The sequence below is a fragment of the Gekko japonicus genome, unplaced genomic scaffold, assembly GCF_001447785.1.
Source record: "Gekko japonicus isolate JY-2015 unplaced genomic scaffold, Gekko_japonicus_V1.1 scaffold21, whole genome shotgun sequence".
NCBI classification, from domain to species: domain Eukaryota; kingdom Metazoa; phylum Chordata; class Lepidosauria; order Squamata; family Gekkonidae; genus Gekko; species Gekko japonicus.
Window position 1 is genome coordinate 2,312,039 of NW_015173122.1, and position 18,506 is coordinate 2,330,544.

The following is an 18,506-nucleotide window of genomic DNA, read 5'->3' on the forward strand; positions in this document are numbered from 1 at the left end:
CCACTTGCGATCCACTGCCTTGAACAAAGCCATGTATGGCTGCCTGTTACGGACTTAACTTTTCCCCCTGCCTATGTGAGATGAGATTACAGAAATGAGGGTGGTGGTGGTGGAAGTGATCAAGCACCCATAGTCACAAACTGTCTTTGCCCTAGTGGACATGAGATGGATCCCTACAGAATGGGGGGGGGGTTTGAGGGAAAGCAGGAGAAGAGATGGAGCTTTATAAAATGATAGAAGGAACTTTTCTCCCTCTCCCATACTACTAGAACTCAGGGGCTCCTAACAGATGGGCAACAGGTTCGTTGCAGACAAAAGAAAGTACTTTGTTACTCAATGAGTGATTAAATTATGGAATTCATTGCCAGCAGATTTAGCAACAGCCATATGCATGGATGGCTTTAAAAAGTGATTAGACAGATCCTTGGATGATCAGTGGTTACTAGCCATAATGACGCAAAGGAACCTTCATATTCAGATGCAGTAAACCTCTCGATACCTGCTGGCAGCGGAGGCAACACCATGGCAAGGGCAACCTCTATGCCCTGTTGGATGGCCCTCTAGGGTAACTGCCTGTTCACTGTGTGAAGGAGGATGCTGGACTAGAGGGACCACTGGGTGGTCAGCAGGGGACTTCTTATGTTCTTAAAAAACAAGACAGCAACACTGGCTTAATTACTTCTGCAAGGAACAGAATAAGCATGAGGGCAACACAGAAATATGCTTGCTTGCAGAAGTTACCAGAAGATAAAAGCTTGCCCAAGAACAGTATGAATTTAATTTTGATTTTTAGACCTAATATAATTCACAGGCCCACTCACACATCCTTGTATACCGCAGTTGTCAAAGAACTTCATGAAGGCACTCCTATGGCATGGTTCTTCAATTTTTAAAAAAAGGATCACTTGAAGTACAGTCACTCCCTATAAGAATGTGTGAGCCAATTGCTCTTCACAGCAAGGTCTTAATCACTTGTTTTTATGATGTGCTTTCATAATTTTAATGAACGATTATTATTTCATCAATGTGGCTCTTGTTGTTACCATGTTTGGGTCCTGACTGTATCAGGGTAACAGCAGACGCATACAAGCGCCTTTAATTTCTTTTTTGAAATCAGGCTTGGCTGAGGCAAAAACATACAGCTTGTTGCTTGGCATTGCTTCTTTAAGTTAAAATCAACATATACACAACTTGTAACTCACTTCCTGAAAACAGGGAAGGAAAAGAAAAGTCGTTTGAGTTAACTAGCATTACCCAGGCCCTGGCCCAGTTTAAATGTTTAGGGGAGCAGTTATTTATTTATTTAATTAATTAATTTCTATTCTGCTCTCCCCCTCTATCGTGGGGCTCAGAACAGATCAAAACATAACAAGCAGTTTAAAAATACAGCTAAAACATATAACACTAACAGATTCAGGTTCAAATATTTACAATTAATCAGATGGCGTACAATAATGCTATCACTGTTTCGGGAAGAAAAAAGGGGGAGAAGGGGCAGGAACAAGTATATGAATAGGAGTTCTCCTGGCCTCCCCCATATGTTTGGCGGCACATCTCCATTTTACAGGCCCTGTGGAAATCAGCCAAGTCCTGCAGGGCCCAGATCTCGTTCGGAAGTGCATTCTAGATGAGGCCAGGCCAGGGCCATCAGTGTGTTGTTATTTAAAGAGCATATTTGGGGCATATGTCAGGAGAGGCAGTCCTGAAGGTATGTTGGTCCCAGACCGTGGAGGGCTTTAAACACACCATCGTACAGATTGGAGTAGCGTAGTGGCTAAGAGTGAGAAGCAGAGAAGCCTAAGATCACCTTAGCCACAAACCCCTTTGGTGGCTTTGGTCAGGCTGTTTTCAGCCCTCACCAAAATATTCAGGATGGCACTTTTACAAAGGGAATACAGCTGCAGTATAAGGAAATAATTCAAGGCATTTTTATAAGGGTTGCAGTCCCTAGCTTAGTATATGTGTCATCCTGCTGTTACTGCATGGTCCTCTAGTTTTGCAGTTAAGTTTCTGCATCATGGTATGCCATGTACTATTCTTTGCCCTGTTGCCTAATTTTGCAATCCCAGTCCTATTGCATAATTTACTAGATGTCTTACACTGTTCAACTGCATTTTAAAAAAGATTTTGTAATCCGTCTTGCGTCTCAGTGAGAAAGGCAGATTATAAAATAGGCTCTTTTTGTAGCAGGAACTCCTTTGCATATTAGGCGACACACCCTCAATGTAGCCAATCCTCCAAGAGCTTACAGAGCTCTTCTTACAGGGGCTACTGTAAGCTCTTGGAGGATTGGCTACATTAGGGGTGTGTCGCCTAATATGCAAAGGAGTTCCTGCTACAAAAAGAGCCCACGGGGATAATCATTCTGGCCTACTGTACCATTTTACAATGTGGTTGTATCGTTTTGAACGCTTATGACAGTATGTAAATACTGTTGGGTCCTCAGAGAACTCTGCAGGAAAATAAAGGGGTGTGTGTGTGTGTCCCACCACCTTTATCAGAACCTCGATACGGAAGGTTTAACATGCACAAAAATTCCAGATCCAATCCATGGTGAGTCCCAGTTAAAAAGATAACAGATAACAGGGCTGTGAAAAGCTGTAAGAAAGAGACCAAAGGGAGAAACCACTAGGCACTCTTTGGCTAGATGACCCAGTGATCTGATCCAGTATGTGGCAGCACTACACGTCCACAATCAAGTTACCTTCTAAGGTTAAAGTAGAGAGAATGTAAATTAAAATCTATAGGAGCCCAAAGCCAGACATCCTGCCTGCTACTGGAAATCTCTCTCCCACACTGCACAAGGCAGCGTTAGAGCATCAGCCCAGTACCACATGTTCTCTTTTCTAGCAAAGCCATATCTGACAGGCCAGCTCATTACCAAGACAGAATGCAAGGCTGGCGGGTGTGGCCTTCCTACGGCACTTACCATTTCCCCAGCATCATCTTCTGGCTCCCGCAGTTAGCTTTAGCTACAAAAAAGGGGTGGCAAAGATTACCTGGCTTTTAAGAACCCGAATTAGCCTTCTGCAACCGCAGTGAAGGCAGCCCGTGCTTATCCTTCCTTTTGCTGAGAGGAGCTTGGGCTCCTGCCTGTAAATCACAGCCTCTGCCTTTTGGTAACCCTTCCAACCCAGAGCTCAGCTAGAGGGCTGCGCTTGCTGGCCAGTGGCATCGGCACCCAGCACATGCTCAGAGGTACAGTGCCTCATTACTGGGGTTTGACAGTGAACCCTACCACTGAAAAATTTGGAGTCGAGTTCAGGAAAACAGTGCCCCCCCCCCAACCAGAACACATTTTTTTAAGGGGGCACTCGATGGGCTATCATAACTTACATAACCAAAACCACTCCCCAGACATACTCTCTCTTTCTGATTCTCAAACCCTGCTCCAAGGGACCAAAAGAATGCGGGGAGGGGGCTGTTTCGAAGGCAGCCCCTGAAGGCTCAGCCAACAGTTTCCAAGGTCCGTTTATTACCTTCAGGGGCTCACGGGGACCCCCAGAGAGGGGCCCCAGGAGAGAACAGCCTGGCTCCATGGCTGCCCGTTATTGCGCGAGAGCTCCGCCCGCCCCGTCCTTCCTGAGGAGGAAATCCCCGCAGGACGAAGCCAGCGCAGAGGAGAGGCGGCCTACTGGCCCTGCCGCCCCTCCGTGTATTCGGGGGGAGGGGGGCGAGACGAGAGCCTGGCCTGCGCCCCCCGCTTACCTGACACGACCAGCGCCTCATTCGGCCCCACCGTGTGGCAGTTGCCCATGGCGAAGGCCCCCCGGCGCTGCGCCGCTTCGCTGCACTCGCGATCCGGATTACGCTTCGGGCGCGGCGGCGCTGGCCCCTCCTCCCGGCCCCTCCCTGGGCCCGCCTACGAGAAGCGCGTCGGAGGGAGGGGGGCGAAAGGCGGGAAAAAGAGCGCCTCGGCTGGCCGCCATCTTGGAGGGGGAGGAGGAGGGGAGAGGGACGCCCACGGAGGGAATCGGGCCGCCCGAGGAAGAGAGACGCCTTCATGGGGACGGGGGGTGGTGGTGGTGGATGATGTCGCCCTGAGGGGCTAAAACGGTGACAGAAAGGTATGAGCACAGCTGCACGCCCGCATGTATGAGCATCCGGGTGGACCTAGGGTTGCCAACCTCTAGGTGGTATATCAACATGAGAGCTCACGGGAGGAGATTGTATCCATCTAAAGACACTCCGTGAATGAATTAGGAACAAGAGCAGGAAGATCCTAGCTCTTTAAAAAATATATAACGGTTTTGTTGAACTTCAACAAAGATTTGGAACGGTTTGAATTGTTCCGCACAATTCCTTTCTGCTTTTGGTCGTGATTCAGTCACGGAGTGTCTTTAGATGGCTACAACCTCCAGGTGGTGGTGGCTGGAGTTCTCCTGGGATTGCAACTGATCTTCAGGCGACAAAGATCAGTTCACCTAGAGAAAATGGTTTCTTTGGAGGGTAGACCCTATTGGCATTACACCCTGACTAGGAAAAAGGCCCGTTGTGGAAATAAATACAACGGCCTCTAGAAAGAGGTTCTGGGCTTGGCCTTGGACACTCAGTGTCAATTTGCTGTGGCGACCTCAGCAGGGTATAATGACACTGAGTCCACCATTTTCTCCAGAGGAACTGATCTCTGGTACCTAAAGAACAGTTGTAATTTTGAGTGATCTCCAGCCCTCACCTGGAGATTGGCAACTGTGGTTCCCCAGAAGGGAATGGTTGGTTTGGAGGGTGGAGTCTATGGCTTTGTACCAGTCTGAGGTCCCATGCCTCCTGAAACCTCACCCTCTCCAGGCTCCATCCCTCACATCTCCAGGAATTTCCCACCTGGAGTTGGCAGCCCTATCTCCTTCCCAGCCAATAATCAACCTTCCCCTTCACTCTTCAGCTTTCCACCCCCCACACACCTGCAGCCTCTCCTGTGCTCTGAAGCCCTGGCTTCTACGTCACATTGGCTGTCATACGGGGGCCACCTCAGCAGCATATAAGGATACAGAGCCCACCATTTTCTCCAGGGGAACTGATCTCTGCCATCTGAAAAGCAGTTGTAATTCTGAGTGATCTCCAGCCCTCACCTGGAGATTGGACACATTTTACCTCAGAACAGCAAACTGTTTGGAATGTTAGAGGCAAAAGCCAATCAAGTCACATATGCAAACGACCTCTGTGTTCCGAGGCAAAGGCCAATGAGGCTGCATATGCAAATAACCTCTGTGTTCTGACTGGCTATGGGGGGGGGGGGGGAGTGGGAAAATGTTTGGAATCTTGGAGGCAGGACTCAGGCAAAGCAGCCAATGGATAGGGAGACCCTCTGAATGACAGATCAAACTGATTTTGGAGCGTGTGGAATGTTCTAGAGAAGTGCCACCACCATTCGGCTTTTATTTATAAGGGAGATGAGGTCTCTCCTCCTCCCCAAACCCCACCTACAAAATGTCCACCCTGGAGCTGGCGACCCCCTCTTGTGGGGTTTTCAAGGGAAGAGACCTTCGAAGGTGGTTTGCAATTGCCTTGCCTCCACATAGTGACCCTGGTATTCCTTGGTGGTCTCCCAGCCAAATACTGATCAGGGCCTTAGCTTCCAAGATCTGAGGCGTTCGGGCTATCTAGTCCAGGGCTGCTATCGCCCACACACTAGATAATCCACTTTCAATCCACTTTCCAAGTGGATTTTACTGTGTGAACTGGCAAAATCCAGATCGAAAGTGGATTATTTAGTGTGTGTGATCGCAGCCCAGGTCAGGGTAACATATTATTCGCCATCTGATTGTCTTTAATGTTCTACTAATGTTTTAACTAATTTTATCTTGTTTTATTTGTGGCTATACATCGCCCATAGGCCTGTAGAAGCAGGGGTTGGGCGATTCATAAAGACTCTTCGCGACTCCATGGACCACATCACGCCAGGTGTGCAGGGGTGTATAAATAGCAGTTTTGTTTTAACTTTCCCAAAATAAATAAATAGAACACCTTTCCACTCCTGATAGGCAGTCTGTTAAACTTCTTAAAAGGTCAAGGAAAGCAGGTACAGTTGCCATCTTCCAGGTGGTATCTGGAGATCTGCTGTTACAATTGATCTCCGGACAATCAAGATCAGTTCCCCTGGAGAAAATAGCTGCTTTGGAGGGTGGACTCTATGGCATTATATCCAGCTGAGGTCCCTCCCCCTCCTCATACCCCACCCTCCCCAGGCTCCACCCCCCAAATCTCCAGATATTTCCCAATTCAGAACTGGCAACCCTAAAAGCGAGGTGGGTGGGGGGTGCTCATTGGCAGGGAGGCACAGACAGTGCTCTCACCCCCAAATCCATGGTGCAGTTGCTATGTCTGAGATGGGGGAGAAGGCTGGAGCTTGGTTTGATTTGCCAACCTCCAGGTGAGGCCTGGCAATCTCTTAGAATTACCACTCGTCTCCAGACTACAGAGATCAGTTCCCCTAGAGGGAAAAATGGCTGCTGGGAAGGGTGGGCTCTGTGCCATTATAGACCACTGAGGTTATATCCCCACCCATCCTAATTCCGCTCCCAAATTGCCAGGAATTTTCCAACCTGTCGTTGGCAACCCTAAATCTCAAGACCACAGTTCCTCCAGAGAAAAGGACAGTTTCGAAAGGCAAAGAAACAGAAAGATGCCAGTCACAGCTACTGGCGAAATGTCAGGTCCTACAATGCCAAGACCACGGCCATACAACCCGGAAAATCTACAACAGCTAATGAACTCTGGCTGTGAAAGCCTTCAACAACATATTAAAACAGAAGTCCTTCCCCAGGTACTGCCCCCCAAGTATCCAGGAATTTTCCAAGCCAGAGTTGGCAACGGGGCTCAGGCCAAAAGGAGCAGGTGTGGACTACAGGAACTGACTTCTTTCCCCAGTCCTTGCAAAGTTATGCAGCCATATTGGTCTGTACAGAATTTAAAAAACAATGAAATATATTTTAATGCTTTTTTGTTAGGGCCAACCAAATCAACACAAAATATTGTACATGCCTTTGCAATGTTCCCTCTAAGCTGTGGAGCCCTGTGAGCAGAAATTCTACTTTGTGAGCTACTGGCATTAAAGTTGTGAGCAGGTAGTTTGGCTGCTGCATAAAATTAATTTGCTCTGGAGCCATCTTTCCTGAGCTAAGACAAAAATGTGTGAGCTGGAGGCTAAAAAACTGTGAGCTAGCTCACACTAACTCAGCTTAGAGGGAACACTGCTTTGAACTCACAAGAATTCTTCCTTAGGCTGGATGTTACAAAATTTTGAAAAGACAAGAGTGGAAAGCAGATTTATCATGCCACAATGTTAGGATATCCTCTGTCAGATGCCCACAGGCAAACAGCTTAACTTTATTGCTGGTGTTAGGTTACAGCACATTCTCTGGAAAGCAGCTTTCATTCCATGACGTCAACACTTTGTTCATTCACTGAAACACAGAAACCAGGCAAAGTTCGCCCCAAATCATCTCAAATGCCAAATGAGACACATAGTTCCCTTGCAGGCTGAGAGCAATAGGAAACATGTAGTAGTCTCTTCATATTTGCAAAATCCGAGATAAATTTAAGGTGATGCACAATGCAATAGAATCAGTTAACACCAAATTGGGTGGTATTACTTTGTGTTCAAGAACACATTCCCCCCCCCCCCCCCCCCCCCCGAGCTGCTTTCATCCTGTTGACAGTTTTCTCCTTTGGGATTAAAATCAGGCATCATCCTTAAAGTCAGGGTTTTTGGGTTTGTTTTTTTTAAAACTCTCAAGAGGGAAATGAAGTTTTCAATCTGTATACTGAAAACTCATGAACTTTTAAACATTTTAAAAAGAATTTTGTCAAAGAGGTTCCAGAACTCTGTTCTGGCACGTTTCCCAAGAAAAAAAGCCCTGCAAAAAGTAGAAAAACTTGTACAGCCCTGTTGGTCTAAATGGAATCCAAAAACAAGAACAAAATCTGTGTGGTACCTTTTGTTAGGACCAGTCAAATTGACACAATGCATTGTGTAAGGCAGAGGTGTCGAACTCACTTGTAACAAGGGCCGTATCTAACATAAATTTCACTTTGTTGGGCCGGGCCATTTGTGCCTTAAATGTAATGCCAGGTACCGGAGATATAATGCCAGGTACCGGATCCGCTTCAAAGTGCTAGTTCTTACCTTTAAAGCCCTACATGGCCAGGGTCCGACCTACCTGAGGGACCGCCTTTCCCCATACATACCCCCAAGAGCACTTCGGTCGGGGACGCAACATCGCCTTGAGATTCCAGGCCCTCGTGAGGTAAAGCTTGCTGCGACCAGGGCCAGATCTTTTTCAGTGGCAGCCCCCACCTGGTGGAATTAGCTCCCGGAGGAGATCAGGGCCCTGCGGGACCTTATGCAGTTCCGCAGAGCCTGCAAGACGGAGCTCTTCCGCCAGGCTTTTATATAGGGGCTGCCACTTCTACTACTACCACCACTGAAACAACAGGGTTGGGAGTGGCCCCCGGAAGAACGGTCATAAATTTGCATGGCACTGATGCCGCTGGACTGGCTTGGACCATTGATAGGACAAATTCACCTAAGGAAATGATTGCTACCATCCTCAGAGACCATCTTGTCTGCATGGAGCACTTTATCTGTTTGTGTGATCTAATGGTTTTACTGTTTTATATTGTGTTATGTATGGGCTTATGCCCCTGTGTAAGCTGCCCTGAGCCCGTTCGCGGGGAGGGCGGGGTAAAAAATGCAAATAAATAAATAAAATAAATATAAAGGACAGCAGCTGGTAAGCTCCAAGTTCATGTATCCTCACTGCAAGGACCCATTGCAAAGGAAAACCCATATGTGCAGACTGGAGAGCCAGCAGTGCAGCACGGGGCATACACTCCCATGCTGCTTGTCAGCTGCCACAGACAGGGTTGTTCTGCCATGCTGAAGCCACAATTGGCTCCAACTAATCCCCCCAGCAGTCTTTTGTCCTCTCCCTTGCACTAGCTGCTCGCGGGCTGCATAAGAGCTCTGGGTGGGCCGCTTCCGGCCCCCGGGCCTTATGATTGACACCCCTGGTGTAAATTTTCAAAGGTGCCCAGGCCAAGCAAGAGTGAAGGTGCACGATGGCCCGTGTGAATGGGCAAGCTGCAGATTGCATTTCAAATCATGGGCATAAATCACAAAAAAGAATCACACTGTTAAGGAATCGAGGTTTTAGAAGACGTTCAAGAAATATTTTTATACAAAGAATATGGGTGTCTTTTTGTAACTGTAAATTTTTTACCCATTTTTGGCATTGTTTATTGTAGGTACAGTATCTTTTTTTTTGCATTGATTCAGATGGGTAGCCGTATTAGTCTGAAGCAGCAGAACAAAATTCGACTTCAGTGGCACCTTTAAGACCAACAAAGTTTTATTCAAGGTATAAGCTTTTGTGTGCATGTACATTTCTTCAGATACATTGAAATAGAAGTTAATGGTCTATACATATAGGTAGAGGGTGAGCAGCAAATTAGCATAAAGTATATTAAAGTTATTTGACAGATGCAAGGACCAAACTGGAATAACAAGCTTAGTTTATATGGTCCCCATTTGTTTGGGTTTAATGCTAGAGGGGAAAACATAGTGAAGGAAATAAACATATCAATATCAGAGATTAATGGGCAGATGTACCTTTAATTGTGGAATGCTGAGAGTAATTAACTGAGATTCTGCTATCATGCTCCACCTGTTTCCTCTCAAAAAAAAGGTAAATTTACAGCATCCTTTTCTTTGAGGTGAGGCAATTTGCTGTGCAATATACCATATGTTCTTTGTCCCCACACCAGAAAAATACATTCTAATAACCATTCTCCCCTTCTCTATGTTGTCCTCACAACCACCCTGTGAGGTAGGTTAGGCTGAGAGCATGAGGCCCAAGGTCATCCAGCAAACTTCCATGACGGAATTGGGATTTGAACTGGCATCTCCCAGGTGCTAGTCCAGCACTCTGATCACTACACCGCACTGCTTCTCTGTTGCAGTAGGCCTTGGAAGACTTTTATAATTGTACCTTGGGCAGCCAGAGCCTCCTCTGAAACCTCAACTTTAGGTCTGAGTCCACTAAAGTTTCTGTGCCAGTATGGTGTAGTAGTTTAAGTGTGCAGACTCTAATCTGGGAGAACCGGGTTTGATTCCCCACTCCTCCACTCGCAGCTGCTGGATGACATTGGGTAAGCCATAGTTCTGTCAGAGGTGTCCTTGAAAGAACAGTTCTTGAAAGAGCTCTCTCAGACCAACCTACCTGCGTAAATGGAAATTCTGCGTAAATGGAAATTCAAAAGGGACACTATAGAAAAGGAATGGAATACCCTGGAAGCCAATGTACGTAAACTGGAAAATATCTACCACACCTTTAAAGAACGGAAACATAGGGACAGGGTGCTACAAGGAAAGAGGCTACATAAATTTAGAAGGAGAAGGAAGATTTATGGAAGAGTAATTGATGAGTGTTGGCAGGTATAGGACAGGATGGAAGAATCTGATGTTTGTTAGCAGATATGGGAGAAGTTGAAATAAGGGTGAAATACAATTTGTGAATAGTAATTAAGAATGTGTACAAAATGAATGATTATAATTGTGAAGATGTGTTTAGTGGGAAGAATTGGATTCCTGGAAATAGGTTAAAATTTAAAAGTGTCGGGAGTTTCCGGTGGCTGCGAGATTGCGCAGACAGACCGAGAGAGCCTCCGCGTCTTTGCTCCAAAAAAAACGCAAAATAAAGACTAATTGAGGACTATAAAGACAAAAACTACTTGCTGATAAGGATGGGGAGGCAAAGAGGAGCGAAAGGAGGAAAAGGAGCCAAGAAAAATAACGAGGAAGCTCAAAAAATTGAGCAAACTATGCAACCATCGGATGATGACTCCCCTCCCCCATTAGAACTCGACTCCGAAGAGGAGGCAACCAGCCGGCAGAGCAAAAGGAAACGTGAGGATTCAATCACTAAAAAAGATATACAGACTATGCTGGTAGAAATGAAAAAAGAATTTAAAGATAGCATCACCCCTATCCATCAGAAATTGGATGCTATGAATCTCAGCCTAACAGACCTGAGAGAAAAGACTGACCAGGCACTGACGCAGACTGCCAGGAATAAGCAGGACATTCAAAACCTAAAGACTTTTGAAACTTGGAGTAAATCTAAAATTATACTTTTGGATATAAAGGCCCGGGAAAGAAAAATTAAATTCAGGGGAATCTCACCAAATTTTTCTATTGAGAAAGACCTCACGGACTCTTTAAATCAGTGGCTCCAGGCATTACTGCAACTGCCAGCTGCACCAATTAGCCAAGCTTATCGGCTGAAGCCACTCCAAACAACCTCGCCTACACTCATACCAGACATTCTTGCTGAGCTGACAGACATCAAAGTGAAGAACATCGTCTTAGAAGCCGCAAGAAAGAATAATGGACTTCAACTAGAAGACACTAAAATACAAGTGTTCCAGGACTTGCCATCTGAGATCTTAACAGCACGTTGGAATCTGAAACCAATTACAAAGAGGCTGACAGAAAAACAAATTAGGTATCGCTGGCTACCACTGGGACACTTACACATAAATCATAAAGGTAGAACCTTCAACGTCCATGATGTCAAGTCCGGAGAGGAAATGTTAAGCGCTTTAGAACTTTAAGTTTCGGACAAAAAATGAGAGGACAACAGGTTTAATTTCAGATAAGCCGATTCAATATTAATACTTCGTTTTAAACATAGTGACATTAAGGTATAATAGGAGCATAGCGGGAAAGGCACTTGGAAGGAACTCCCCTACCACCTCCCACAGGGTGGGGCCTTAGAGGAAGACCCCCTTTGGAATTTCCAAAGTCCCATAGAGAGGTGGCAACCTCCAAGAACTCCCCCACGAAGATATAAATTTTGTGGCCGCTGGCTATTCTTTCTATTTAAGAGTAATTAAAAGGGTTAATATACTATAGATAAGATATAAGAGAAATTGTTTGGGATAACAATAAGTATCATTTTATTAAGTTTGTATTACCTGAGTTGGAGTTTAAGGAGAGAAAAAATAGTGTGTTAAGCGATCACTGGCTATGACGGGGGGAAAAATCACTTTGTTTCTATAACCATTATAACGTAACAGCCATAGCCAGTGATATGGTGTATAAGAGGTTGTAACAGACTGTACAGCATCATAAAAAGTATGATTTGTGTTGTAATCATGTGACATGGAAAATAAAAAAAAATTAAAAAAAAATAAAAAGGGTCAGATAGAAATTAAGGAATGTTAAAGGGAAATTAATTAAAATGTGATGCAGAATATAGTATGCTTGTAAGCCTGAATAGGGAAAAATGGTAGTAAAAATGAAGGGTGTATATAATTAATTTGTGAGTAGTAATTGGGGTTATGTGTAACTATGAATGAGTACAAATGATGGAATCTGCTGGATGGGGAGAATTGGATGTGGGAAAATAAACTAAAAGATATAATGATTAGATATAAATTCAGGAATGTTAAGTAGAATATAATTACAATATGATTTATAAAACGGTATGTGCATAAGCTAGATTGGGAAAGTGGTCTAAAAATGAAGGGTTGTGAGGAATAATAGGGAGAAAGTGAGAAGGAATACTTTTGAAATATAGGCGGTGGATGATAAACTTGCAAAGACGTTTTTGAAAAAGGGAAAATAATTTATAAAAATTGAATTAAACTCTCAAAGCATATATGATTAAAGTAGAAATAATTCATAGTTTATTGGATTAAATGTGATATATGATAGCACTAGAAGTAATGAGAATATCTAACTGACCCTTGAGAAATGGATGTTTAAAGATACTTTGGAAATTGGGCATCAAAATAGGTAGAGATATGAAACTTAAGAAATGCCATAAGTATTTGTTAACACTCAGAAAATGATTAATGGAATGAATTTGGGGATATTGGAAAACTGTTTATGGGATCTAGTTGCTGTTAAAGAGTATTTTTGGTTGAAATGTCGACTATTGATGATGTTATCACTGACAAGCTATTATGTTATTATATACAATGTGAAAAACCTAATAAATATATATTCAAAATCATATGGAATGGAAGGAAGCAGGGGTCATTTCATAGAAAAAGAGGTGCAGGAGCTCATTAGCATAACTTATTTGCATATGCCACACACCCTGACATCACTGGGTCAGAAGGCAACACCCACCGCTCAGGCTCCACTGGGCTGTTTTGGATTGCTAGCTGGGGGGGGGCGGGATGTGCAGATCTGTCCTGGCAGAGGAAGGAGAGCTTGTACCTGAATAAAACTGGTCTTAAAGGTGCCACTGGACTGTTTTGGGCTGGGGGGGGGCTCTGCAACTTACCTGGCTGCTTCTTGCTCTGACTGAGGGCTGCTGGGAGCAGGGGGTGGGCTTGTTGCATGTGTCCGCCCCCTGGGCTCTTTACTGCCGGAGCTCCACTCCTGTGCGCTCCTGCAGGAAATGACCCCTGGAAGGAAGTCTTCTGTCTCACTCTTTGGGCTCACAGAGACCACTGCCAGGAGGGCAGAAAACCTCATTTTCTCCGGCAGCGGGAGCACAGAAGAGGGAGGGTCCATCTGCTGAAGCAGCTTTACACAGATTCACAATACTTGTCTGCTAGAGATGCCCAAGGCCGCCTGTAGCCAAGCATATGTTCTACATTCAGGCACCTCTGGGGCGAAGTCACAGAAGAGAGGGAGCTTGGGTCTCTGTGGCAGCTAAGGAGAGCAAAATGAAAGAATGGTGCAGGTCTAGCATGTGTGTTTATTATTAATACAGACCTAATGCCAGTGGAACATTCATAAAATCTTGAAGGGTCTCAATCAAAAAAAGGAAGTTAAGAACATTCAGCAAGCGAGTTTTGCCAACCGTCCCGGCCGGCAGAGCGCTGTGCCCCTAAAGGACAACAGATCCAGGGCAACATCTGCCTTAAAAGTGGAATGCTATTTCTGCCATGAGAAGGCGCATAGTAAGTGAGACTGTCCAAAGCTGGTACAGAAGGAGAAAGGGGACAGAGCCCTCCCGAGTTGATGTATGTGATGAAAGAAGCTTCCAAGAGTTGGGAATCAGAGGAAGAAGAGGCCCAAGATGTAGAGATTCCTTTGGTTGCTGTGGTTAAGAAAAGCAAACGATTTAGAGTTGAGTAGCCCCAGGTAGAGCAGATTCAGCAGCGGAAGGCAGAGCTGTTGGCTCAGGAAGAAGCAACTTATGAGGTTCCCTTAGAGGATGAAGCGGCGGGGGGGGGGGGATGACTAAAGTGTCTCCTTTCAGGTTGGTCATCCCCTTTCCCCAGAAGAAATGGCATGAAAATTTGAGGAGAGACATGGTGGTCGGGGGGGGGGGGAATGACAGTCTCAGCATTCATCAATACTGACTCCATCTTTGGCTCCATTCCCTGAGGTGCATTGTGGGAGCCTGTGAAATGGGTCAGGAAGATTTCAATTCACACAACTCAAAAATCTCTAATCAACCCATGGCTCTCTTACGGGTAAGCTTCAGAGGCTGGGAAGGGTGAATTGCCCATTTTAGTTCATTCAAATGGAGATGACAAGTTCCTGATTGGAGGAGATTTGCTGCATGCCATGTCTCAAGGTGCCAAGGTCCCAGCTCAGCAAAAAGTGATTACTTGCAGCCAGGTGAGAGAAATTAAAAAGGCAGCCCTCCAGAAAGAACTATCGGCAGCGGAGCCTCCCCAGACTGCGGCATGAGAGAAGCAGGAGGTGACCACCCCAGAGAGTTGTTGGCAACAGAGGCTTTCCAGGCTGATGCGAGAGAAAAGGAAGAGGCAGCCCCCAATTAAAGACCCCCTTGAGAGAGGAATCTCTTCATGCTGGAGCCATAGTAAGCCTGACCCCCCTCCCTCCCTCTTAAAGAAATCCAGTCTGAGTTTCCGGGTAGCGAAGGGAGCAATGTCCGGGTCCCCTTTGGCCTCGGGCCACCCCCTCACCACCCAGTCTAAGACTTCGGGGCCGGGGCGTGTGTGATGGCTTCCACCTTGTCCTGGGAGGGGTGCAGGCCGGATGCGTCCATGGCGAAGCCCAGGAATTCAACGCGCGGCACCCCTAGCAGGCACTTCTCCCGCTTGACCTTGAGGCCTGTCGAGTCGAAGCGTTGCAAAACGGCCCACAGTCGGTCAGCGAAGGACGAGGGGTCTGGGCCGGCGATCAGCACGTCATCTAGAAATGGCTGGACCCCGGGAATTCCTTTAAGAAGGAAATCCATAAATGATTGAAAGATCCCGGGGGCGACTGTAGGCGGTGCACCTTGAACGCCTCCTTGTGGGTTGAAATGGTCTGAGCCTCGGCTGTGGCGGCGTCCATTGGCAACTGCTGGTAGGCCTGGGCCAAGTCTAGTTTGCCGAAGCCCCGGGCCCCCGCTAAGGCCGCTGGCACGTGGCTTACTACAGGCACCGGGTACACGTGGGCCTGTAGGGCTTTGTTAATAGTGCATTTGTAGTCCGCGCAGATGCGAACTTCCCCATTCGGTTTGACCGGTGTGACAATGGGGGTTTCCCACCGGGCCGAGGCAACTGGTTTGAGGACCCCTTTTTCTACCAGGCGGTCGAGTTCGGCCTCCACCTTCGGCTTCATTGCAATCGGGGGCAGCTGGGCTTTTATGCAGATGGGGCGCACCGTGGGGTCTAGATCCAGGGATATGGCAGGGCCCGTGAACCGCCCCAGGGTTCCATCGAAAACGCAGGGGAATTCTGCGCACACTGCCCCAAAATCGAGTGCCCCGACCTGGTTGATTCCCGTTACTGATAGTCCCAGGGCCTCGAACCACGCTAGTCCCAGCAAGCTGGAGAGGGGCCGGTCCACCACCAGTAGGTCTAGGGTGCCTTTGAATTGTTGGAACTGGACCCTGAACTTGCCCCAGCCCAAAACCGCCACGGGGTTCTTATTAAAGTCCCGCAACCGGAAACCCCGTGACTTCTGCAGCGGTGGGCCCCCCTGTGGACACAGCGAGCGGAGCGTATCCGCTGAGATGATGGAGTAGGACGACCCGGTGTCGATCTCCATCGTGCAAGGGGCACCCTCTATGAGGACCGTTACATGCATTTTGTTAGGGCCGTTGGGGGGAAAGTTACAGACCTGGTGTTGCCGAAAGTGGGACAACACGGAGTTGAGATCGAAAGGGCTGTTCCGTTGTGGTCTGGTGCGTTGTTGCTCTCGGGCGTTGCCCTTTGGAGCGGCAGACCTTCGCGAGGTGCCCCGCCTTGTTGCAGGAGCGGCAGACCGCGTTCCTGAAACAGCACAACTTGCGCTCGTGGCCCTCCCCGCAGCTGGCGCACAGTGGGCCCTGTTGGACTTGGAGGGCGCGTGTTGGGGCCGCTGCGAAGTTCACTGGCGGAGCTGTAGGATTTCCTCCTTGTCCGAGGCATCCGATCCGCTGGTCACTTGTGTGCGGTGGACCGCCTTGGCGCGGCGATCTCGATGGGCCTTCTCGTAGGCGGAGGCCTCCTTGACCGCTTTGTCCAGGTCCAGGTCGTCCTGGCTGACCAGCTTCCGCCGGAGTTTGTGCTCTCGCAGGCCCACCAGGAATTGAGTCAGCAGGGTGTCCGCTAGACTTGGGAAAGCGCAGTTTGTGGCCGCCCGTTGGAGCCCCGCCAGGAAGTCGTATGCAGACTCGTCTGGCCCTTGTGCCCTTGCGCAGAAGTCCATGCGCTCCGCGAATTTCGTGGGTTTGGGTGAAAGGTGATCCGTCAGCGCCTTCACCAGCACTGGTAGGGCTCCTCCGCTGTCTTTTTGGGAGCGATGAGGTCCTTGAGGAGTAGGACGGTGCTCATGCCGCACAACTGCAGGAAGTGGGCCTTCTTCATTCCTTCGTCCGTGATCTTATGGCAGTCGAAATAGTTCTCCATTATTTGGAGCCAGGTCTCCCATTCCGGGGGCGGGAGATATCGAAAGCAGCGATGTTGCTCTGGGTGGTCGCCATTGTGCTGTGGCCATGTGGTTGGGTAGGCTCAGGAACGGCGGCGGCGGGATCACTGAGAAGGGCGCTGCTGCTCTCGGGGTCAGCAGGGCAAGAAGCGGAGCCAGGAGCAGAACGATGAGCGGTAGCCAGGGAGCCAGGATGCGAAGCGGAGCAGTTCCCTGAGGTCTCGGCGTCAGAGCTCGATGCGGTGCTCGTATTGGCGTCCGGGTCGTTGTTCATGGGGTAGTAGATCCCACCTTCGTCGCCAGTGAAAAGTATGCAGACGGAGAGTGATTTCAGCTAAGCATACCTTTATTTAGTTGAGAACAGACGACTGGCCGGCTCGCAGGCCGGCTTATATTCATTCAGAAAAACCTGCCACCAACTCACCTAAACACCCCCCTCCCACTCCTGATAGGCTATTTACAGTAACCGAGAGACCTATTGGCCTTTCAGCTGGGACCTAGCCCTGTCATTGGGCCTGGCTAGGATCCTAGTGGTCCTTTGTCTTGCGGCATGAAGCTATGAAGGATTGAGCCTGGCCAGCCCGGGCAAGTCCGGGCATGTCAGGCTGAATACATTACACAAGAAGTGCGTGGTTCATGACATTCCCTTTGCTGGACATTTGGACATAAAGAAAACACTGGCCAATTCGTTTTACTGGCTCAGTGTCCCTAAGAGTGTGCAGAACTATTGCAATACCTGTGAAGCAGGCCCGTAGCCAGGATTTCTTCATTCAGGGGGCCTTTAAATAAGTCAGGGGGCACTGATAAAATAAAAATAAAATAAACTCACACTTGCAGGGTTATTTCCCCTATTGTGGAGGATGGGTGTAAGTGGAAGTCAGTCACTGACTCCAAGTAACCTGAGGAGGATTCCCTCCTCCTCTCATTTGCCCCCGCAACTGCATTGGCAGTGTGCAGTGCAGGGAACTACGGCGAAAGTGGCGAGCTCCTGTTCGGTTCCTTATTTCTTTCTTCCTGGCTGACTTCGTGCTTCCACGGTGACTTTGTCTCGATCACCCCCCCACCCACTGCCATGCAGGGGGGCTTTCTGCTGCAACACTTCTTAGACTTGGAAGTGGCAGCCCGCCCGGGGAGACAAGCCAAAGGAGGAGAGTTACTTTTTTCCCACCATAGAGAACAATGGAGGGGATGGGGGCAACCTGTTTGGGGGCCCATAGAATTGGACCCCCTGGTCTAATGTTCTTGAAACTTGGTGGGTGTCTTGGGGAGGGGCTCTGGCAGCTACCCTGCAAGTTTGGAGCCTCTCCCTCAAACCACCTCCCCTTAATATACCCTATGTTTTGCCATTGACTTCAATGGCCCATAGGATATAACGGGGCCGAAATTGACACTCGACTCCTGAAAAGACTCCCCAATGGGCTCCTACTGCCGAAACTGACACATGGGAGTCTTTCTGCCAGCAGAAATTGATTCTGCCTGATTCGGCCGCCAGCCCAGGATGGAGCCTGTGGGGCTGCTGACAGGTGGGGAAGTTGTGGGGCCTTGGTAGGAAGTCGGGGGGGCGGGCCCCAGAATGCTTCAATGTAGCTACGGGCCTGCTGTGAAATCTGTCAAATGGTGGGGCTCCCACAAGAGCATCCTAAAGAAGAAGAGAAGAGATTGGATTTATACCCTG

General features: G+C 47.9%; 1 protein-coding gene across 1 annotated transcript in view; it reads right to left on the reverse strand.

Annotated features, from left to right (window-relative positions):
* The window catches only part of FLOT2 (flotillin 2), a 28,930-nt gene extending 25,084 nt beyond the window's left edge, over positions 1-3,846 (reverse strand). The window contains exon 1 of the mRNA XM_015421864.1: positions 3,709-3,846. Within this exon, the coding sequence (XP_015277350.1) occupies positions 3,709-3,757 (49 nt within the window). The 5' untranslated portion in view covers positions 3,758-3,846. The remainder of the gene's footprint in view (positions 1-3,708) is intronic.
* Between the last annotated feature and the right edge of the window lie 14,660 nt (positions 3,847-18,506).